Below are 24,736 nucleotides of genomic sequence, written 5' to 3'. Positions count from 1 at the left end.
AAAGACGAATTCTGAAGACCCAAGTCGAACGAAATCGAGCCACATTGCTACCAGGGGTTTGGCCCCGAGAAGCGAGCTCTTCTGCGGTCGTCCAGTCTCGTTGGCCGAGTGTCCCTGAGTGCTGAACACGGCCCTGGTGTCCCGATTTGGGGTCAGGGTGACTTTCCAATTGTTAGGCACGACTCGGAGTACGAAGCGAGACCGTGGACGGCGAGGTGCGCGTTTGGGGCGTAGCCGGGCCGTTTAAACCAGCGAATCCGCGTTCACCTCGCCTTCCACCTCTGCCTTATCTCCGCAGATGCTCCACGGGTTTGCACGGACTCCCGAGTCCGCTGACCACCCTCCTCCTGTCTCCGGGCTCTGCGGACAACTTGCGGCGGCCGCTTGCTCCCAGGAGGGGGTGAGGATGAAGTTGGAAAAACTAAACTTGTTGTAAAGCTCAGCGCCGAAACGCAGCTCGCGGGAGGCTTCCGAGTGTCGGAGAGGGAGGCAAGTTGCACCCGCGCGAAAGGGGCGGGCCGGCTCGGGCCGCTCGCATTTCCTGTGACAGGGGTGGCCCCAGCCTCTCCCTCTCCCGCGGCGGCGGGACCATTTCCTGAATCGCTGAAGCGGAGGGAGGACTGGGGCGCGGCCCTACCATTGGCGCAGAGGAACGGGGGTGTGCGGAGAGGGAAAGGTTGATGGACTGCGGATGGTTAGGGACGGAGAAGTTCTGTTGGTCTCCGTTTCCTCAGACACACGCAGACACACGATGTGCATGAAGTGGGGGTCGCCCTTGTCTGCCGGGACGGCCGGCTGTTTGCTTGGCACCGGAGCATCCCCCCTCTCCGCATTCCCGAGGTGGTTCAGCCCGAGAGGCCGGCGTCTTTCCCCCAGTTTGCCGTTCACCCTGAGCGCTCGGGACTTGCCGATAGTGGTGACGGCGGCAACATGTCTGTGGCGTTCGCAGCCCCGAGGCAGCGAGGCAAGGGGGAGATCACTCCCGCTGCAATCCAGAAGGTGAAAGCTCGCGGGTCGGGGATGCCAGGCCCACCCCGCCTCTGGGAGAGACACCGGGGGCAGGGCCGGGCCGGGAGTCGGCCGGGCCGGGGGCGGAGGCGGAGGCGGGCCTGCTGGGAAGCAGCCGTGTGTGGGAACCCGAGCCGCGGGCTCTGCCGGAGTGGGTGGCGGAAGAGGGCGAACCGGTTTTTTCTCCGAGTTCTTCGCGCGTTTAAGCTAGCTCTTGCAGGCACAAAAGCCCGAGCAACCGCCGCCCGATTTCTCTGGGGATGGGGCGGGCGGCGTTTGGGCGGCGGGGCGCGTGCGCCCGGTGGCGGCGGCTGCGGCCGCGGAGCCTCCCGCGGCCCCGCGCGGCTCCGGAGTTACTTTGGCGTCGCCCCGCCCCGCGCGCCGCGGCGGCTCGGTGCAGACCCGACCTCGGGTCGCGCGGCAGGCCCGGGGAAGTCTGAGTGCGGCTCGCCGCCCTGCGAACTCCGGCCGAGTTGCGGAGCTCTCTGGAGAACTTGGCGGACCCTGCAGGGAACCCTAGTCGAGCCTGACGGGGCGGCCGAGGAAGGACCTCATGGACTTTGGGGCTACACCCGGAACCCCGTGTTCCCTTCGGGATCACCCCTGGTTCTTTACGTGTCCGGCAAATATCTGTTAAGCGCCTGTTGTAGGCGCTGAGGCTGTGTGTTGAGCCCTGGTCCCTTGCCTTCCTGGGGCTTACAGTGGCGGAGACGGTTGCGACCAATTATTGAAGTCGTGGTAAATGCACAGGAGCTGCGTCCTTTTTAGAGGATAAGTGCTACCGGCGTCGCTGCCGTGCTACTCCGATTGGGGACACAAAGGTTCTTTATGGTCCTCTACCTTGGTTGCCTAGGAGCGAGGCTGCATTCTGGATTTTCGGGAGCTAGACTTTCAGAAGTTAACTCGCTGAATTTAGCAGTTTAAATCTGTTTGTTTAATGCACTAGAACAACGATGAAAATAGAGGAAACGTCAGCTTTTAGTATTGTGCTCCTATAGATTATGTTAATCGGTTTCTGTTTACTGTCAGCTTCTTTGTAGTGTGGCATTTGATATTTGCCCAACTGTTGCTTTATTTTTTGAACCAACCGGCTTGGCAGTAACTGGAAACGCATTGCTTTCCTATAGTGCACTGGGTTGAGCCTGCAGCCTGGGGAACAGCTCCATGTACTCATTTGTAAAGCATGTTTCTGGAGGGGTTCACACTTTTTATGTTTACCCTAGAAAGGTCCTTAGCTTTTATTTTTTTATTAAAAATTTTTTGTAAATCTTAACGATACTCATCAGGAGTGATTAATTCCGGTGTGATGCTGATCAGTTATTTTTCATCATCAGATAAGAGAAAAATGAGTTCCAAACTAACTGCCTTTATTCTATAGTGTGAGAGAGTGTGGAAAAATGAGAGATCCTCTAATGTTGACGTTTGTTAGGTTTAGGAATGGTTTGAGATTGAATTACTGCATTTTTAAGGATTTTTTTTTTTTTTTTTTTGCACTTCCAGTGATTCTTTTAAAGGCAGAGTTGGTTTTATCAGAAGGGCATGTTGGTATTTTTTCCCTTGCAGTTGAAGATTATGATTCATGCACAGAAAAGTCAAAGTGTTAAATAGATCTTTGCTTTTAATTTAAGAAGTTACATTAACTAAATTGAGAGTGATTTATGGTATTGTGCCTCATTTCTTTCATTGAATCCTAGAAGGGTTGATTGTGTTCCAGAGGAACATGTCCTTTTCCTTGATATTCAGGGCCCCTGAAAATTTAGGAGTTTTCATTGAATATTTTTGGAATAACAAAGTTGGCACTAAAACTAACGGGGCTTTTAATTGCTGCAATCATACCCTTTCCTCAGTGCCACTTTGCTTAGATGAATTATTTACCTCTTGAAGGCAAGATTGATTTAGATTGTTAGGATAGATTTATAAATCAATTTTTTGTTTATAAACGTTTAAGAAAATTGAAGTATAAGGCAAATTCAATCTGTAGTAAGTATTTTTATACATGCATTGACTTTATTGTATTTGATTGTTATTCTGATTTGGAGAATCACAAAACTATACTTTTATAAAACTTGAACACTAGCTAGCTGTTCCTAGGCTGCAGTTTCATATATTTACTTCATTCTGGATAAGGATAGGCTTTTTCTTTACTGTTACAAAGAATTAGAATGATAGGAAGACAACTTGAACTCATAATTGTTAGTCCTAACTGCTGAAGTTATTACAGATAGCAGGTAATTAAATGTTCAAATATAAAACAAGTTCACAGCCGGCACTGCGGCTCAATAGGCTAATCCTCTCTCTGCGGCGCCGGCACACCGGATTCTAGCCTCTGTCGGGGCGCCGGATTCTGTCCTGGTTGCTCCTCTTCCAGGCCAGCTCTCTGCTGTGGCCCGGGAGTGCAGTGGAGAATGGCCCAGGTTCTTGGGCCCTGCACATGCGTGGGAGACCAGGAGAAGCACCTGGCTCCTGGCTTTGGATCAGCGCGGTGCACCGGCCACAGCGGCCATTGGAGGGTGAACCAACGGCAAAGGAAGACCTTTCTCTCTGTCTCTCTCTCTCACTGTCCACTCTGCCTGTCAAAAACATTAAAAGAAAAACAAACCCAAATTCACATTCTTCTAGCCTTCAGTTAATTCAGAAGGAGAAAAATTGGAAGAGAAATTGTTGATTAAACATAATAATACCACTCCAAGGATGTAAAGTAAGATTTTTCTTTTTTTTTTCTTTTGAGATTTTATTTATTTCTATTTATTTGAGAGGTAGAATTACAGACAAAGAGAGAGACAAAGAGAAAAGTCTTCATCTGGTGGTTCACTCCCCAAGTGGCTGCAATAGCTGGAGCTGGGCCAATCTGAAGCCAGGAGCCAGGAACTTCTTCCAGGTCTCCCACGCAGGTGCAGAGGCCCAAGCACTTGAGCCATCCTCTACTGCTTCCCCAGGCCATAAGCAGAGATGCTGGACCTGAAGAGTAGCAGCCAGGACTTGAGCCAGTGCTCATATGGGATGCAGACACCACAGGTTAAGGCTCAGCCAACTATGCCGCAATGCCGGCCCCAAAATAAGATTTTCTGTGGTGAGCTATAGTTGTATAAAAACATCCTGTATGTTTTCTGATAAAACATTTTTTACAAATCTGAAGAAAAAAATCAGTAATTAAAGGACTTATCCATATGAACTGTATATTGTAAATTTTTACAAAATTATGAAATTTTAAGTGAGAAAGACCTTTAGAATTCTATTTGTTATTAAAATGAATTGAAAATTTTTTTATAGTAGCATGTAGCAACATTAACAAAAAGTAGTTTTAAGGTATTTTTCTTTAAAATTTCTGTTTCTTTAAGTGTTTTTATATAACACAGCAACTGTTTTTGGGATAAAAGTATTTTGGTAGGAGATCTACTTTAGAGTTCTTCAAGCAGTATAATTAATGCCTTTTCTGAATTTTATGGCTTGTTTTTATCTGATGCACTAGATTTATGATAAACTCTCTAATTTTATTTCAGATGTTGGACGAAAATAACCATCTTATTCAGTGTATAATGGACTATCAGAATAAAGGAAAGACCTCAGAGTGCTCTCAGTAAGATTGAAATGAAACTTTGGTGATACGTTTTTGTTAATTTTTTACTTTTCTTTTTAATTACAACTTTGAGACATAATTCACATATTATACATTTCACCTCTTCTAAAGTGTACAATTCAGTGTTTTTAGATTCATTGATAGAGTTGTGCTGCTGTCACCTCAGTCAATTTGAGAACATTTTCTTCATCCCTAAAAGAACCTCATGCCCATTAGTGGTCATTTCCCATTCCACCTAATCTTTCACTCCCTGACAATCACTAATCTACTTTTTCTAAAGATTTGTCTACTGTGACATTTCATATAAATGGATTCATACAGTATGAGGGAACTTCAAAAAGTTTGTGGTGGGGACAGTGTTGTGGCTTAGCAGGTTAAGCTGCCACCTGTGACGAATGTAACATGAGCTCCCCACTGGTCTACCTTCCATTAAGCTCTCTGCTAATGCACGTGGGAAAGCAACAGCAGATGACTCATGTGCTTGGGCCCTTACACCCATGTGGGAGACCCAGATGGAGTTCCTGGCTCTTGGCTTTAACCTGGCCCAGTCCTGGCTGTTGTAGCCATTTGGGGAGTGAACTAGCAGATGAAGGATCTCTCTTTCTGTTGCTGTCAAATAAAAAAAAAAAAAAGTTTATGGGAAATGGAATTTAAAAATAAGTTTATTTAGGTGCAAAAACATTTTGAAATCCGTGCAATTTTTCATAATAGGCATTTTTCTTGAACCTTTTGAATGCCCCTTGTAGATTATCTGTTTTTTTGTTTTGTTTTGTTTTTTTAATTTGAAAGACACAGAAAGAAGGAGAGTGTGCGCTAGAGCAAGCTCCTATGGACTGGTTCACTCCCCAGATGCCTGCAACCATTAGTAGCCAGAAATTGAATCCAGGTCTCCCACATGGGTGGCAGGAACCTAACTACTGGAGCCATCATTGCTGCCTTCTGTGGTAAACATTAGTGAACGAGAATCCGGAGCTGGAGGCAGTGATCAAACCCAGGCACTTACATGTAGAGTGTGAGTGGCTTATTAGGCCACATGTCTACCCTATATGTGTTCTGTTTTGATTGACTTTTGTCACTTACTTTTTGAAGTACTTCATTTCTTTTTATTGCTAAGTTATCTTCCAGTGTGCAGCTTTCTCAACATTGTATTTATTCGTTAATGGTGACATTTGTTTTTTTTTTTTCCCCTTTTTGGTTCAAAATACTGTGGTGAACATTTGTATATAAGTTTTTGTGAACATTTGTAAATGAGTTTTTGTGTGGCTTTTCTTGAGTTTTGCAAAAGAAAAATTTCTTTGTCAGGGGAGTAAGTATCAGTTTTTTCTTATATTCCTTACTCTACATCATAAAAAAGTGATTTCAGTTTTGTCTATAATTTGGTTTGTAGAAAAGTTAGATATTCAGATTTGTAAGATGTTTGTTTGTATTCATTTATACGTATGAGAGAGCTTTTATTTAATAAAAGAACTGTTTATCATTCCTAAGAACCATGCTTTCTTATTTTGAAGTGGTAATGTCTGGAGAAAATGGCATACTTTAGTAGACTCTGGCGTGGTAGAATAAATGGACTATTTTATCAAACATCTCTAGAACTATAATGTCCAGTAGAAAATAAATGTGAACAATAGATGCCATTTTAAAGTTTCTATACAAATAGAAAGAAATAAGTGCATTTAATATTAATAACATTTTGTTTAACACATAATTTCCAAGACACTATCATTTCAATGTATAGCCAGTATAAAAATTAATGAGATTTTATATTCCTTTTCTCCTAAGCCATTGTGTATGTTACTCTAAATGCATCTCATTTTGAATTAGCCACATTTCATTGTACCCTCTGGCTGTTGTTTCAGACAATGCAGCTTTAGAGTATTTTATTTTCCCCATTGTTTTGGGACACATCTCTGTGTCTCAGAGTTCTCATTGTTCTATTCTCAAGCAGATGATCCCAGCAACCCTGGTTTTTGTGCTATGCCCCTTTCTTATCATTTGTTTCACCTTTTATCTAATTCCCAAAGTCCATCACTTTTTATTGTTTTCTTTTGTTTTAAAGTTATTTGTAAGTTTAAAAAGTCATGTGTGTATGTATAAAAGTTGGTAGAGGGCCAGCGCCGCGGCTCAATAGGCTAATCCTTCGCCTTCGGCGCCCGTATCCCGGGTTCTAGTCCCGGTTGGGGTGCCGGATTCTGTCCCGGTTGCTCCTCTTCCAGTCCAGCTCTCTGCTGTGGCCCGGGAAGGCAGTGGAGGATGGCCCAAGTGCTTGGGCCCTGCACTCGCATGGTAGACCAGGAAAAGCACCTGGCTCCTGGCTTCGGATCAGCGCGGTGCACCGGCCGCAGCACGCTGGCCGCAGTGGATATTGCGGGGTGAGCCAACGGAAAAAAGGAAGACCTTTCTCTCTGTCTCTCTCACTGTCCACTCTGCCTGTAAAAAAAAACAAAAACAAAACAAAACAAAAAAAACAGTTGGTAAAGTCACTTTTTCTTTCCCATTGTCTTACCTCCCCTACCTCCACAGAGATAAATACTTTTAATGCTTTAGTAGACATTATTCCAAAGATTTTTCTATGCATTCCTGCGTGTGTATTCACATGTGTATATATTGTTGTTTTTAATATTTATGTAGGTTGCTCTTTTAGATTGAATTACTGGGTCAGTGATCATTCTAAATTACCAAATTACCCCTGCAAAAAGGTAATATTGATTTGCTTTCCCCCAACCAGATTTTCAGAGCCCTAGTTTTCAACTACTACTGTCAGCAGTGGATATTAGCCATCTTTAAAAAATTTTTGTACATGGCTGGCGCTGTGGCTAAAAAGGCTAATCCTCCGCCTTGCAGCGCCGGCACACCAGGTTCTAGTCCTGGTTGGGGCGCCGGATTCTATCCCGGTTGCCCCTCTTCCAGGCCAGCTCTCTGCTATGGCCCGGGAAGGCATTGGAGGATGGCCTGCATGGGAGACCAGGAGAAGCACCTGGCTCCTGGCTTCGGATCAGCGAGATGTGCCGGCCGCAGCGGCCATTGGAGGGTGAACCAACGGCAAAAAAGGAAGACCTTTCTCTCTATCTCTCTCTCTCACTATCCACTCTGCCTGTCAAAAAAAAAAATTTTTTTTTTTTGTTCAAATGACTGATTAAAAAGTGGTATTTAAGAAGCCGGCGCCCTGGCTCACTAGGTTAATCCTCCATCTGCGGTGCCGGCATCCCATATGGGCACTGGGTTCTAGTCCCAGTTGCTCCTCTTCCAGTCCGGCTCTCTGCTGTGGCCCGGGAAGGCAGTGGAGGATGGCCTAAGTGCTTGGGTTCCTGCACCTGCGTGGGAGACCAGGCAGAGGCTCCTGGCTTCAGATTGGCAGTGCTGGCCATAGCGGCCATTTGGGGAGTGAACCAGCGGAAGGAAGACCTTTCTCTCTGTCTCTCTCTCTTACTGTCTGCAACACTACCTGTCAAAAAAAAAAAAAAAAAAAAGTGGAATTTAAAAAGCTTATTCTTGTATGACCTTCATTGAAATTCCCCAAATTAAACCATATTAGCTTGCATACTTTATCAGTTCATCATATTGTTTTTCTGAAAACATTTGAGAATAATTGTAATCTCTTTGTATGATTCCAAAAACAAGCACATAGTCTTGAATGACCGTAGTATAATTGTTAAAATCAAGAGTACAGTACTGTTTCCAATCTTGAGAGTCTCTTCCACTTTAGCCAGTTGTCTCATTAGTATATTTATTCTGGTCTCAGGTCCTGTGCTAGGTCAGGTATTGCATTTAGTTGTCATGTCTCTACTTGATTTTGGAATTACTCCTCCATCTTTGTTTTATGTTTCATGGTGTTAGGGAGTGCAGACAAGTTATTTTGTGGAATGTCTTACATTTAGGGTCCGGCATTTCCCTGCGAGTAAATTCACATCATACACTTTTTGGCAGAAATACTGCTGATACGATGTTGTGTCCTTATGCATCTTCAGTAGCCATGTTTATTGCTGTTTGTCCCAATATTGATGATAACATTGATCACTTAGTATTTTTCCTTTATAATTCATATGTATCTTACAGGAGAGACAATGAGATATACATGCATTTTTTTTTTTTTTTTTAAATAGGCAGTGTTAGAGAGAGACAGAGAGAAAGGTCTTCCTTCTGTTAATTCACCTCCCAAATGGCCTCCATGGATTGCGTCCAGCGCGTTGCGCTGATCCAAAGCCAGGAGCCAGGTGCCTCCTCCTGGTCACCCATGCGGGTGCAGGGCCCAAGCACTTGGGCCATCCTCCACTGCCCTCTCGGGCCACAGCAGAGAGCTGGACTGGACGAGGAGCAACCGGGACAGAACCGGTGCCCCAACCGGGACTAGAACCCGGGGTGCTGGCTCTGCAGGTGGAGGATTAGCCTAGTGAGCCGCGGCGCCGGCCCCATGCATATTTCAATACGTGAATTTTGGCTTCCACCAATTATTTTTGCCTGAAATAGTTACTACTCTAATTTTCAAATGGTAACTAGATCCATCCTTCCTTCAAATTATTTGGAATCCTATATCCTGACCCCAAATTTATTCTTTCATTCATTTATTTATATAGGAATGGCTTTATACATTCCTATTGTATTTGCTAGGTTATTTTTTTTATTATTTATTTATTTATTTATTTTTTTATTTTTGACAGGCACAGAGTGGACAGTAGAGAGAGAGACAGAGAGAAAGGTCTTCCTTATTTGCCGTTGGTTCACCCTCCAATGGCCGCCGCGGCAGGCGCGCTGCGGCCGGCGCACTGCGCTGATCCGATGGCAGGAGCCAGGTGCCTATCCTGGTCTCCCATGGGGTGCAGGGCCCAAGGACCTGGGCCATCCTCCACTGCACTCCCTGGCCACAGCAGAGAGCTGGCCTGGAAGAGGGGCAACCGGGACAGGATCGGTGCCCCGACCGGGACTAGAACCCGGTGTGCCGGCGCCGCTAGGCAGAGGATTAGCCTATTGAGCCGCGGCGCCGGCCTGTATTTGCTAGGTTATAATCTATTATTCTGTTTGTTTCTTTGTCTAATTGTCCCAGATTCGGTCGTTGGGAACTCTTAAAGCTAGTTTCTTGGCATATTTTCATTATTTTTCAATGTTTGTCTCTTTTTCTAGTTTCATTTAATATTCCTGGGTAAATATGGAATCATCCATTTCTCCAAACTCTGGGCCTTTATTTTGGAGAAAGATATTTAGAAACTAAGCTATGAATGCTTAACTATCTTGTTTTTTAATCACTTGTATGTTTTGCATTTTACATGGCCATTTTCATTTATGTATGTTTCTTTAATGAATCTTGTGTGAGGGCACTTCAGAAAGTTTATAGGAAATGTGTATGAAGAAAAATATTGCCTAGATTTTAAAAAATTTTTGCACCAAAATTTTTAATTCAGTTTTCGTTAATGTTTTGAACTTCCTTCATAAATATTTGAAAATATTTTTTAAAGAATTAACTATCTCATCTCCCTCTGTAATTTAATTATGAATAATCATTAGCAATGATGTCATTACTTCAAGTCAGCCATGGAATAATAAAACTTGCTGTTCTTCAGATATTCTTCCCTTTTCAAGTTTTCAGGATTAGTTTCTGGAGTAAAGATAAAAAAATTTTCTCTCAACCTTAATGTTTTGTTTTTCATAGTATGAGATGCAAAAGGAAAATAAGGAGAAACATTAATAAATTGCCACTGTTTGGGAATTGATGAGCCAGTTTCAAAAAAATAGTTTTTTAAGATGCGATCATTTTGCCTGAAAGTATTTTTAAAAATAACTAGTTAGTGAGAGCAGTATATATGTTGTAGAAACTTAGAAAATATGAATATGTAGTAATAAGATAATGAGCACAATATTCCTACCATCCAATGATTTTTCTTGGTAATATCTTTGAATGTATGGCTTTATCTAATAATATCAGCAAACACAAGAACACAACTCATCTATTGCACTCTTGTAAGTGAAGTCTGAATCACTTGTGGAGATGATATGTCCACATTCTTTCTGTTTAAATTCTGGTATGTACATTAACATATAGTGTTTTAAAAATAATAAGCAAATATGTTAAGAAAGTAAGTTGTTTCAGTGACATGTAACAGTATAGAATAAAAAGTTTATAAGAAAATATTTATATAATCAAATTTTTAGTATTTTAGTTGTCACAGCTGAATCAAGATTCTTCTAGAAGATTTGCTGATTGCTTTTTAGGTGACCTATACACAAACTTTTTAAAGTGTATTAATATTTATTTTTCATTCATGTACAATTTTGAGCCTTGAGTTCACTGAATAAGCTTGTTTTTTGAATGCTGTGAGGTATAATACCTATTGAAGTTAGAAATATCGAACTAAAAATTTTGTGTTTAACCCTGTATCTCTATATTAGAGAAAATGATTTAGGGGTATTACTACAATTGGAGAAATTCGAATGGGTTTTATGGATTAGGTGATAATATTGTGTCAAGAATAATTTTCTCATGATGATTACACTGTTACTGTAGCAGGTGTGGGGAAAGCTGGGCATACCGGCCTTATTAGGGCCTGTGAAATCATTTGGTCTGGCCTTGCCAAAACAACTACAGGTAGAACTTGAAATTCAGTAAATTGTGGCCAGTGCTGTGCATAGTGGATAAAGCAGCTGCCTGCCTTGCCAGCATCCCATGTGGACATCCCAGCTGCTCCGCTTCCGATCCAGCTCCCTGCTAATGCCTGAGGAAGGCAGTAGAGGATGGCCCAAGTGCTTGGGCTCCTGCACTTACATGGGAGACCCAGATGAATTTCCTGGTCCTGGCCTATCTCTGGCCATTGCAACCATCTGGGGAGTGAATCAGTGGATGGAAGACCTCTCTCCCTCTCTTTCTAACTCTTTGAAAATAAATAAATCTTAAAAAAATGCCAGGAAATCTATAGCAGACTAACTTAAAAAAAAGATTTATTTACTTATTTGACTTACATGGTGGAGTGGAGAAAGAGAGAGAGGAAAAGAGCTCTCTGCTGGTTCACTCCCCAAATGGCTGCAGTGGCCAGCACTGAGCCAGGCCAAAGCCATGAGTTTCATCCAGGTCTCTCATGTAGCTACTAGGATCCAGGTACTTCAGCAGTCTTTCACTGCTTTCCCAGGTGATATTAACAGGAGGTGGATCTGAAGCAGAGCATCCTGGACTCAAACCGTTATCCATAAGGGATTACAGTATAGCAGATGGAGGCTTAATCTGCTGTGTCACAATCTGCTGTGGCCCCTGCCAGGGTTTTAGAGATCTACTTTACTACTAGACAAATGAGATGTTGAGTATGGTTGAAAAGATTTAATAATATTTTATCATTAACTTATTAAGTACCAATCAGTATAATACTAAATCTTTTTCTTTTTTTAAGATTTATTTATTTATTTGAAAGGCAGAGTTAGAGAGGCAGAGGCAGAGAGAAAGAGGTCTTCCATCTATTGGTTCATTCTCCAGGTAGCCACAGTGGCCAGAGCTGTGCTGATCAGAAGCCAGGAGCCAGGAGTTTCTTCCAGGTCTTCCACAAGGGTGCAGGAGCTCAAGAACTTGGGCCATCTTCCACCGCTTTCCCAGGCCATGGCAGAGAGCTGAATTGGAAGTGGAGCAGCTGGGATTTGAACTGGGGCCCGTATGGGATGCTGGCACTGCAGGTGGTGCCTTTACCTGCGACGCCACAGCACTGGACCTATCTTTTTTTCTTAAAGAGTCATGAGTAAACCACGTCTCTTCATAAGGTTTGGTAGTTTTGCTTTTGATGGGGTGATCAGTGGGCTTCAGTAGATCTGATATCTGCAAATAATGCAGTCATTCTAATACTCAGAGAAGCAAAAGATAGCTCCAAGGATCTTGATGTGTTCTCATTAAAATAGGCTAATTGATATTTTAGAAATGGAAAGAGATGGAACCCCATATATCAGTTTCCACTCAACATTTCTTTTTTTTTTTAACTTTTATTTAATAAATTTCCAAAGTACAGCTTTTGGATTACAGTGCCTTCCTCCCCCCCCGCTCCCCCCACCATAACCTCCCTTCCACCCACAACCATCCCATCTCCCACTCTCTCCCCCATCCCATTCACATCAAGATTCATTTTCAATTCTCTTTATATACAGAAGATCAATTTAATATATACTAAGTAAAGATTTCAACAATTTGCACCCACACAGAAACACAAAGTGTAAAGTACTGTTTGAGTACTAGTTATATTGTTAATTCACACGGTACAACACATTATGGACAGAGATCCTACATGGGGAGTAAGTGCACAGTGACTCCTGTTGTTGATTTAACAATTGACACTCTTGTTTATGGCGTTAGTAATCACCCTAGGCTCTTGTCATGAGTTGCCAAGGCTATGGAGGCCTTTTGTCCACTCAGTATTTCTACAAAATAGTGAAATAATTCTAGCTAGTGGTTGCTGTTAGTACTGTTTGAATACTTTCTATAACATAAGTAACCCTTATAAATAATCCAGTATATAGTTATTTCTTTGTCCTGGTTTATATAAGAATCATTGTCAAAAAATGTGTCTGTGGCCAGTGCCATGGCGTAGTAGGTTAATACTCTGCCTGCAGCACTGGCATCCCATATGGGCGCCGGTTCTAGTTCTGGCTGCTCCACTTCCGATTCAGCTCTTTGCTATGGCCTGGGAAAGCACCTTGCTTCTGGCTTTGGATTGGCACAGCTCTGGCCATTGCATTCATCTGGGGAGTGAGCCAGCAGATGGAAGCCTTATCTGTCTCTTCCTCTCTCTGTGACTCTACCTCTCATATAAATAAATAAAATCTTTAAAAAAAAGTGTCTGAATTCATGTGAGCATTTGAAACATGTTTATTAGTGTTAAAAGTTTATTTGAAGGTCAGGGAGACATAATTTTTTATTTCTTACTACTAAAGAAACAATTATAAAACTTAAAGTAGGTAATACAGCAAAGATTCTATTGTGATTCCTTTTTTTTTTTAAGATTTATTTATTTATTTGAAAGTCATAGTTACCCACAGAGAGGAGAGGCAGAGAGAGAGAGAGAGAGAGAGAGAGAGAGGTCTCTCATATGATGGTTTATTCTCCAGTTGGCCGCAACTGCTGGAGCTGCGCTGATCCGAAACCAGGAGCCAGGAGCTTCTTCCAGGTCTCCCATGCGGGTGCAGGGGCCCAAGGACTTGGGCCATCTTCTGCTTTCCCAGGCCATAGCAGAAAGCTGGATGGGAAGTGGAGCAGCCAGGACTTAAACTGGTACCCATATGGGTTGCCGGCCATCTTCTACTATTTTCCCAGACCATAGCAGAGAGCTGGATCGGAAGTGGAGCAACCGGGATTAGAACCGGCGCCCATATGGGATGCTTCAGGCCAGGGCGTTAAACCACTGTGCCACAGCGCCCCCCCCCCCCCCCCCTTTTTTTAAAGATTTATTTTATTCATTTGAAAGGAAGAGTTTCAGAGAGAGGTAGAGACAGAGAGGTCTTCCATCCGCTGGTCAACTCCTCAGGTAGCTGCAACTTCCTGAGCTGCGCCGATCCGAAGCCAGGAACCAGGAGCTTCTTCTGGGTCTCCACATGGGTAAAGGGCCCCAAGGACTTTGGCCATCTTCTACTGCTTTCCCAGACCATAGCAGAGAGCTAGATAGGAAGTGGAGCAGCCAGGTCTCGAACTGGCGCCATATGGGATGCTGGCGCTTCAGGCCAGAGCTTTAACCCGCTGTACCACAGTGCCGGCCCCTATTGCAATTCCTTTTATGATGTCTGTTTTAGAAAATTAATTTGAGATCTGAATTAGAGTTCTTGATGTAGTTGAATAAAGTTCTGTAGACTTACTTTTGCTTTTTAATTTGTATTTTGTATTTTTATTAACTGAAATGTTAAAACATCCTAACCACTTGGTGCAGATTTTATGTTTAATTTATGGGACTTTCTATTTGCATGCACTGGCACCAGACACTAGGGACTGGATCATTACTAATTGTTATCTGGTTTTGTGTGAGTTAGTTCTACTATTCTAAAAGAGGTTTAACTAAACTAATTGATAAATAAGATTATACAGAAGTATGCTTAACCACTTAATACCAATAATAAGAATTTGTTTTATTTTTTTAAAAGTTAATCCTTAGTGATGTTGATATCCTATAATTTCTTCCATTTCTGTGTTTTATCATTTTTCTTTGTAATTAGATATTACCTACTCATTTTTCTCTCTGTTTGCTGAGTCCTGATAGATGGGCAATATAATCACAGAAATTAATTGGTTCTGGCTACAACAGTGAGAAGGAATAAAATGTGTGGTTCTCATCCCTTTTTGACATTTTAACAGAGTGTTTGATTATACTTGAGTTTCAGGCTTTTGACAAAATGAAAATAGGAGAAGGGTAGGTAGGAATAATTATATTTCATTGAATTACTTAATTTTATTCTCTCTTAAAATACCAGATGTACTCTGTATGAAGTTACTACATAGGCTTGTTACTTCATTTACTATCTGTGCAGTCTTACTATCCTATTTATTTATTTATTTATTTTTTAAAGATTTATTTATTTATTTGAAAGTCAGAGTTACACAGAGAGAGAAGAGGCAGAGAGAGAGAGGTCTTCTGTCTGGTGGTTCACTCCCCAGATGTCCGCAATGGCCAGAGTTGCGCCGATCCAAAACCAGGAGCCAGGAGCTTCTTCCCAGTCTCCCACGCGGGTGCAGGGTCCCAAGGACTTGGGCCATCTTCCACTGCTTTCCCAGCCCATAGCAGAGAGCTGGATTGGAAGAGGAGCAGCTGGGACTAGAACCGGCGCCCATATGGGATGCCGGCGCTTCAGGCCAGGGCGTTAACCCACTGCGCCACAGTGCCAGCCCCATCCTCTTTATTTTTTTAAAGATTTTATTTATGTATTTGAGAGGTGGAGTTACAGAAAGTGAGAGGGAGAGACAGAGAGAAAGGTCTTCCATCTGCTGGTTTATTCCCCAAATGGCCCCAACGGCCAGAGCTGGGCCACTCCGAAGCCAGCAGCCAGGAGCTTCTTCCGGGTCTCCTATGTGGGTGCAGGGGCCTGAGCTCCTTGTACTGCTTTCCCAGGTCATAGCAGAGAGTTGGATTGGAACAGGAACAGCCGGGACTAGAACCCGTGCCCATATGGGATGCTGGTGCCGCAGACAAAGGATTAACACATTGCACCACAGCGCCGGCCCCCTACCATCCTTCTTAAACTGTTGTTTTTTCATCTGTAAAATGGAGAAATTAGAGCTTCCACCTTGTATTGATTTGGGGACTGAGTGAAATATATTTGCATGTAAAACAGTTACTATCTATCACATGGTAAGATTTCTGTGTTCATTATTAATTTTCAGTGTGTTATTTATTTGGAATTGTTTTACAGAAGAAATAGCAAAGGTTGAAGTATTACTGGTGTCCATATAGAAAATCTTTTATTAAACTCTAAAGATTGTTGGCATACTATTTGTATTAAACAGATATGAAAATTATTTTTTAATATTGATATCTGTTTTGTTTTACTAGGTATCAGCAGATGTTGCACACAAACTTGGTATACCTTGCTACAATAGCAGATTCTAATCAAAATATGCAGTCACTTTTACCAGCAGTAAGTACCTTTAAATAATGTGAAGTAAGCTATTTTTTTAATTATATATGGTATAAAACATTTTTACTTAATGAGTTTTCAGTTTTGTTTAGTAACTCCTGCCCTACTCTAAGACTGTGAAAGTATTATATGTAACCTCAGAGTTTTATTTTACTTTCATCATTAATTTGAATTAATTTCACCAATATTGATTCCCTCCTTGCATAAGTAATTTATTAATAATTTTGGAGTATTTCATGGCAAATACTGGATATTATATAACTTTACCTGTAAATATTTCTAATATACATCTCTTACAGATAAGAGTATTGCTTCACTTGATATAATTTATTGTGGTTTCTTAATATGTGTGTCTTAAAATACTCAATCTGTTTTCAGTTTTCAACTATTATTTTAAAAAACCTAAGTCTTTTAATGGTTGATAGCCTCAGAATCAAAAAAAGGTCCACATACTGCACTGGTTGATGTGTGTGTGTGTGTTCAGTCTCATTAATATATGTCGGTTTATCTTTAAATTTCTGTTTATTTGTTGAAGAAATTGTGTTATATGTTGTAGAATTTCTCACTTCTGAATTTGACTGATTGTATTCTTCTGGTTCATTAACTTGTTCCTCCATCTTTCTTATTTCATGTAAACTGATAATTAGGTTGAGAGGCTTATTTAGAGTTAGGTTTAGTTCTCTTGTTTAGAGTATTTTTATTGGTTATGCTATGTATTTCCTGGTGTATCACATCAGGAAGAACATGTGGTGGTTATTTCACTTTTGTAATGTTGAGATTGATCAGTGGATACAGTTGATTACAACCAGATCAACTTCCCCATCCACTTTTATCTTCCTCTGGTAGTCATTTATACTTGACTAGATCCTTTATTCTGTTTTGGGATCATAGAATAGTATATTTATGGCTTTATAATTCCTACTGCATTTATTAACTATAACTGTTTTCCAAAAAGTTAGATTTACTTCCAAAAAGCATTTGGTTATCCTTAAAGAGTCCCTGTAGGAAAGTTATAAAGGATTGATTTGATCCTGTTACATTCCAGCAACTTGTGAAGGTGACCAGTGTTTATGTTTGTTGTTTTTGTTTAAACTTACAGATTTTTATATTTCTAATGTTTAAATCTATTATAGTTGTTCTTTATGATGCTCAAATTATTTTTCTTTAATCATCGGGAAATTTCTTCATTTATCACTTCTGTCCTTCTGACATGACTCTAATATTCCTTTATTGGTTCTTTGCTTTCAGGATTTGAGAGAGATACCATCATCAGGCTGCTTATATTTTCTTCCCTAGAACTAGAGTCAGCCACTTTTTTCAGAGTTTTTTCTCCCCCTTCAATGGAATTGGTTTTCAGAAAGCACAGTTTGGATGATTGAGCATTTATTACTATTGAGTTTTCATTATTTCTAGTCATAAAGTGAACAGAATTAGTAAATATATTGTTTACAAAGAGAAAATACTGAATTTTTTTTTTGACAGGCAGAGTGGACAGTGAGAGAGAGAGACAGAGAGAAAGGTCTTCCTTTGCCGTTGGTTCACCCTCTAATGGCCGCCGCGGCCGGCGCGTTGCGGCCGGTGTGTTGCGGCCGGCGCGCTGCGCTGATCCGAAGGCAGGAGCCAGGTGCTTCCTCCTGGTCTCCCATGGGGTGCAGGGCCCAAGCACTTGGGCCATCCTCCACTGCACTCCCGGGCCACAGCAGAGAGCTGGCCTGGAAGAGGGGCAACCGGGACAGAATCCAGCGCCCCGACCGGGACTAGAACCCAGTGTGCCGGCGCCACAAGGCGGAGGATTAGCCTATTGAGCCATGGCGCCGGCGAAAATACTGAATTTTTAAGAAGATTTCTACTTCAGAAAAGGATTTTTACTTAGTTTTGATTTTATATATTAATATCTCCTCTCATACTCTAAAAATCTTGGTTCCTTAATCACATTACTGTAGTTACTTATTTGCTTTATACTTCTATGTAAAAAAGTTCTTTCACTATAACACTACCAAGATTACCACAAAGAGGAAGATACTTATCGTTAAGATATATCCTGGGAGGGGGATATTTAATCAATAAATTTTGTTTTTAACTTGAAATAGTTCTTCATGTAGCTATTGCTGTGAGCCTTATTACCAGTCAGATAGAATGTATTGTTATGAATAATGTGAAGGAATAGGTTCAATTTAATTTGTTTCCATGTGGATAGGTTCTTTCCCAACTTTATTTGAAAAATGAAACATCTTTTCTCCATGTTATGCTACCCATAGTGCCCATTTATGAGGGGGTCTGTGTCTCATGGCTCTATTCTGTTCTGTTGGTCTGTTTTCATAAATTCCAGAATCTTTTACACAATGTGTATTTGAAAAGTGCATATGTCTTGATTTTTTCCAACATCTTGGCTTTTGGTCCTTTGCATTTTCATATATGCTTAAACATCAGCACGTTGTTTTATCACATGTACATAATCCTGTTGGGATTTTCACTGAGATTACCGTAACTACAGATTAATTTAGGGAGAATAGATTTCTATAAAAATGTGAGGTTTCTGGGGTGAATGTTGTGGCGTAGCAGGTTAAACAGACAGTTGGAACACCTGCATCCCATATAGGATTGCCTGGTTCTAGTCTTGGCTATTCTGTGATTTTCATCTAGCTTCTGCTAATGCACCTGGGAGGCAGCATATGATGGCCCAAGTGCTTGGATTCCTACCTCCCATATGGGAGACTTGGATTGAATTCCTGGCTCCTAGCTTCAGCATGGTCTAGTCCTGGCTGTTGAGGGTATTTGGGGAGTGAACCAGCAGATTGAAAGATCTGTCTTTGTCTCTCCCTCTCTTCTCTGTCACTCTGCCTTTCAAATAAATAAAATCTTTAAAAGAAGTTTGTCTTCCAAGTCATGAGCATTGCATATATTTTCATTTATTTAGTTCTTTAATGTTTATTGATGAAGTTTATGATTTCCCCTATAGAGGATTTGCTCATCTCTCTTTGGACTTACTGCTAGATACATATTTTTGTAGGCCATTTTAAATACTGTCTTTGTTTTTTAAGTTTTCTAACTGCAGTTGCTGTTCACGTGGAAATGATATTGATTTTGAGTATTACCATCTTGTTCTTTATTTGTAAATTTTTAAATAGATGCTTTCAATTTTCCATATTTATGATCATATTGCTTGTGAATAATGAGTGTTGTTTTTCTCTTGACAATCCTTACACCTTTTATTTCTTTCTCTTGCCTTACTTCTCTGGCTAGGACCTCCACTACATTTCCAAATAGAAGTGATTGTAGAGGACATCCTTGTCTTGTTCCTGATCTCAAAGGGAAAACTTTCACTGTTTGGCCATTAAGTATGATGTTTGCTGTAGTGTTCTGTGGATACCTTTTATCAGATTAAGGAAGTTCCCTTTGTTCCTGATGTGCTAAGTAATTTCTGTCTTGAATGGATACTAAGTTTTACCAATACTTTTATTGCATATAATGAGAGAATCATAAGCCTTTTCTTCTTTAATCTGTTAATGTGATAAATTACATTGATTTTTTTTTTTTTAATGCTCAATCAGGCTTGCATTCTTGTAATCTATTTGTTCATGACCCACTTGGTCATAGTCTTTTTAAAAAATTGCTGTATTAGGTTTATAAAATTTTGATCAGGACTTTTGCATCTTCTAGTGTAGTTGACCTGTAATACTCCCTTCTTATGGTGTCTTTGGTTTTTATATTGAGTTTATGCTGGCTTCATAAAATGAACTGGAGAATTCTCCCTGCTTTTTCTTATCTGGAAGAACTTGCTTAATATAGCTTCACTTTTATTTATTTAGTGGTTGTAGGACAATGTATATATCCCTGTATTTTATATAGCCTCCATTCCTATATTATATAAATTGCCTCTTTGGCTATGGTTGTTAGTATTTCAATAAATTTTAAAATATGTTGGCATAAAATTTATGAAATTTTTCCAGTTTCACAATTTCATCAGTATCTGTGGTGATACTTTTAAATTTTTTTAAAGATTTATTTATTTATTTTAAAGACTGAGTTACAGAGAGAGGGGGAGAGAGTGAATGAGAGTTCTTTCTTCTGGTGGTTCTGGGCTGGGTCAGACCAAACAAAACCAAAAGCCTGACACTGTCTGGATCTCTGATGTGGGTGGCAGGGGCCCAAGTACTTCCGAGATCTTCTGAAGCTGCTTTCCCAGGTGCATTAGGAGGGAGCTGGATTGGAAGTGGAGCAGCCAGGACTTACCTGGCAGCCCTATGGGATACTGGCATTGTGGGTGGTGGCTTAACCTGCTCTGCCACAATGCTGGCACCTTTTTTATTTCTACTTATTTTAAAGATTTATTTATTTATTTGAAAGGCAGAGTGACAGAGATCTTACATCTACTGGAACACTCTTCAGAGGGCCTAAATGGCTGGCACTGGGCCAGGCTAAAAACAGGAGCCAGGAAATCCATCCTGGTCTCCCACATGGGTGGCAGGGGCCCAAGCATTGGGCCATTTTCCTCATCCTTCCCAGGCATATTAGCACGGAATTGGATCAGAAGTGGAGCAGCTGGGATTCAAACTGGTACTTCACTGCGGGATGCTGATGTCACAAGTGACTGCTTAATCTGCTGTGCCACAACAACTCCAGCCCCTTCTCGGTTTTTAAATTAAAACTGAGAAAAATCTTAAAATACTTGTTAGCTTGTTTAAAAATACATTAAACCCATTCAATGTTAATATCAGTACATTCTTTAAAGGAAAAATAGCATCTTTGAGAACAAATTTAGCGAAGTGAATGGCATTATTATACCTTTTTGCAAATATCCTTTTTTTTTTTTTTTTGAAGATTTTATTTATTTATTTGAGAGGTAGAATTACAGAGAGAGAGAGAGAGAGAGAGAGAGAGACAGGGACAGGTCTTTCATCCACTGGTTCATTCCCCAAATGGCCTCAATTGCTGGAGCTTGGCTGATCTGGAGCCAGGAGTTTCTTCCAGATCTCCCACACAGGTACAAGGGCCCAAGCATTTGGGCCACTTATAGCTGCTTTCCCAGGCCATAGCAGAGAGCTGGATTGGAAGAGGAACGGCTGGAATACGAACTGGCACCCATATAGGATACTGGTGCCGCAAGGGGGAGGCTTAGCCTACTATGCCATAGTGCCCCCTCCTGCAAATACCTTTTAAGTGTTTGGCTTAATATAAGATAGTTGTGCTTTCATATCTGCTTCTGAATTCATTCTTTTGTAGTATTTGTTTTGGTTGAAATACAAGAAGAAAATCATTTGGAAAACAAAAATTAAAAAAATTTTTTTTAATTTTTTTTGCGAGGCAGAGTTAGACAGTGAGACAGAGAGAGAGTTATAGACAGTGAGAGAGAGACAGAGAGAAAGGTCTTCCTTCTGTTGGTTCACTCCCCTAATGGCCGCCACGGTCGGCACTGCGCCGATCCCAACCAAGAGCTGGGTGCCTCCTCCCAGTCTCCCAATCGGGTGCAGAGACCCAAGCACTTGGGCCATCCTCCACTGCCCTCCCGGGCCACAGCAGAGAGCTGGACTGGAAGAGGAGCAGTCGGGACTAGGACCCAGGGTGCCGGCGCCACAGGTGGAGGATTAACCAAGTGAGCCACAGTGCTGCCCCTGATTCATTTTTAAGAGGTTAGTTGCAGTATGGAATCTTATTTAGTACATTTGACATCATTGATCTATCTTATACTTTTCTTTGAAAATTGTATTTATTTCAAAGGTTTTATTTTTATTTTTTTTTTTATTTCAAAGGTTTTAAATAAATCTTTTACTTATCCATAGTTTTGTAAAGTTATGCTTTGGCTATTTGGGAATTATAAGTTCACTGAGTTAGATGGACCCTCCAAATACTGACAGGCACATATTTCATTATGTGATACCAAAGACCACGTTTACGAAAATCACTGTTGTTACCAGAAAAGGCTCCGTAAGTATTGGGATGTAGTCAAGCTCAAGGCAGTAGATACAAGTCTGTCATATTCCCAACTCTTGCTTGAAAACTCAGATTTGATCTGGGCAATGAATGCTGTCAGTTGTTTTTCTGGTTCGCTGTGTTCATTTTTGACAAAATGTGTGCCAAGGGGCCCACTGTGGCATAGTGGATTAAGCTGCGGCTGGCAATGCCAGCATCCTGTATCAGAGCATCAGTTTCAGTCCTGGCTACTTTGCTTGCAATCTAGTTTCCTCCTGATGCACCTGGGAAAGCAACAGAAGATGATCTTAGTACTTGGACTTCCACCCGTGTGGAAAACCTGGATAGAATTCCCCACTCCTGGCTTTGGCCTGGTCCAGCTCTTGTTGTTTCTACCATGTGGGGAGTGAATCAGCAGATGGAAGATTTCTGTCTCTCTTGTTCTCTCTGTCACTCTGCCTTTCAAATAAAGAGATAAATCTTCAAAGAAAAAAAAATGTCAAATACTCAAGCATGGATAAATATACTTAGTAATTACTCTGTCATAAAAATGTTTCCATGGCTGGTGCCGTGGCTCACTAGGCTAATCCTCCGTCTGCGGTGCCAGCACCTCGGGTTCTAGTCCCGGTTGGGGCACCGGATTCTGTCCCGGTTGCTCCTCTTCCAGTTCAGCTCTCTGCTGTGGCCTGGGAGTGCAGTGGAGGATGGCCCAAGTGCTTGGGCCCTGCACCTGCATGGGAGACCAGGAGGAAGCACCTTGCTCCTGGCTTCGGATCAGCGCAGTGTGCCAGCCGTAGTGGCCATTTAGGGGGTGAACCAATAGAAGGAGGACCTTTCTCTCTCACTCTCTCTCACTGTCTAACTCTTACCTGTCCAAAAAAAAAAGATTCCATGAACATGAAAACAATCCTTAATTCAACCAGCATGTTTTGGTTTACAGCAGATAATGTTTACTGTTACCCCATTTTGTCACAGAATATTTAAAAGACAGTGTACGATTTTAATGCTTTAGTATTTTTTACTGCTTTATCAAGTGAAACTGACTTAAACTGTTGAGATTTGGCAGTCAGTATTATAGTGACTAATCCTAGAGTTTGGTCCATTGCTCTGATTCCTACTAAGGTTCCAATGGTTTTAAACTAAATTCCTTTTGCATCATCATTGTAAATGTTAATGTGGCTTAAAATATGCCATCACCTTAGTGTTATTATGGAAATAGTTTTAACTGTCGGGCACACCCAAGGATCTTGAGGACCACAATTTGTGGACTACTGCATGTTTTTGTTCATGGTTAATTTCTGAGCTTTATTGTTTTCTTCCTTTTACTTATTACTTCCTTTTACTTACCTACATATTTTGCTATGCTTTTTATGAATTTTGAAATGAATGCTTGCCTCTATGATTTTCAGCCTTCCATTGTAATATATGCAGTTAAGAGCATACATTTCCCTCTAGTCATAGTTCTGATATGTATGTAGTGTGTTCATATTTATTGAGTTCCAAATATTTCCTAATTTCTGCTTTTTTTTGTTTTTTCATGCATGGGTTAATAAATATATTTTTATATTGCAAACATGAAAATTTTATTGTTTTCATTTCTGGCTTCATTGCATTGTTGGTAAATAATGTTTTGTATGGTTTTCATTCTTTGGCATTTTTTGTTTCTTAAGATTTATTTATTTATTGAAAGCTAGAGTTTAGAGAGAGCAAAAAAGACGAGAGTGAGAGAGAGAGAGATCTCTCATCTGCTGTTTCACTCCCCAGTTGGCTAGGCTGCAACAGCCAGGGATGGGCCAGGTTGAAGCCAGGAGCCTGAAACGCCATCCTGGTCTCCAGTGTGGGTGCAGGGGTCCAAGGACTTGGACCACCTTCCACTGCTTTCCTAGCTGTATTAGCAGGGAGCTGGATCAGAAGTGGAGCAGCCAGAACTTGAGCTGACATCTGTATGGGATGCTGGCATTATGGCAGGTGGCAGCTTAACCCACTGAGACACATACAGGTCCCATCTTTGGCATTCTTTTAATTGGGACATTCACTTAAAATGTCCAGGTATCAATTTCTTTTTATTTATCCTGTTTGCTATAGAGATTTCTGATATCTGTCAATTGATATCTTCTATCGGGTGGGAACAGTCTGTCATAGTTCAAGCAGATAATTATTTTCTCTTCTGTAAGACCCCAGTTAAGCTTATGGTATGTTTTGTAGCTTTATTTTATCTGTTAATTCCTTTATATTTTTCCCAGCATTCTATTCTAGGCATTTTTTAAAGGTTTGTTTTATTTATTTGAAAGGCAGAGTGACAGAGGGAGAGACAGAAAGAGAAAGAGGTCTTTCATCTTCACTCCCTAAGTGGCCACAATCATTGAGGCTGGGCCAGGCAAAAGCCAGAAACCTGGAACTCCATCTGGGTTTCCCACTTGGGTGGCAGGGGCTAATAAGCACTTGGGCCATCTTCTGCTGCTTTCCCAGGCACATTAGCAGGGAACTGTATTGGAAACAGAGAAGCCAGGACTCAACAGGTGCTCAGACAGAGATGCTGGCATTGCAGATACAGCCTTAACCCACTGCACCACAACTCCTGACACCAGGCATATTTTTTTCTGACTGATTTTTCAACTCACTCTTCTGTAGCCTTAATCTGTTAGGCCTATTCACTGAGTTCTTAGT

The 24,736-nt window shown here is 41.3% G+C and overlaps 1 protein-coding gene across 5 annotated transcripts in view; it reads left to right on the top strand.

Moving 5' to 3' along the window:
- The first annotated feature begins 317 nt into the window (after positions 1-317).
- The window catches only part of SS18 (SS18 subunit of BAF chromatin remodeling complex), a 92,609-nt gene continuing 68,190 nt past the window's right edge, over positions 318-24,736 (top strand). For 2 of the 5 annotated variants that reach the window (XM_062201493.1, XM_062201497.1), the window contains exons 1-3: positions 866-999; positions 4,509-4,585; positions 16,075-16,159. In XM_062201493.1, the coding sequence (XP_062057477.1) occupies positions 931-999; positions 4,509-4,585; positions 16,075-16,159 (231 nt within the window). In that variant the 5' untranslated portion in view covers positions 866-930. Of the gene's footprint in view, positions 490-864; positions 1,000-4,508; positions 4,586-16,074; positions 16,160-24,736 lie in introns of those variants that run through there. The other 3 variants (XM_062201492.1, XM_062201496.1, XM_062201494.1) reach the window with 3 other exon arrangements.

This window comes from Lepus europaeus, chromosome 9 (genome assembly GCF_033115175.1).
Source record: "Lepus europaeus isolate LE1 chromosome 9, mLepTim1.pri, whole genome shotgun sequence".
NCBI lineage: Eukaryota > Metazoa > Chordata > Mammalia > Lagomorpha > Leporidae > Lepus > Lepus europaeus.
Note: the sequence above shows the minus strand (reverse complement) of the source record. Positions and strands in the feature narration are given on the sequence as shown.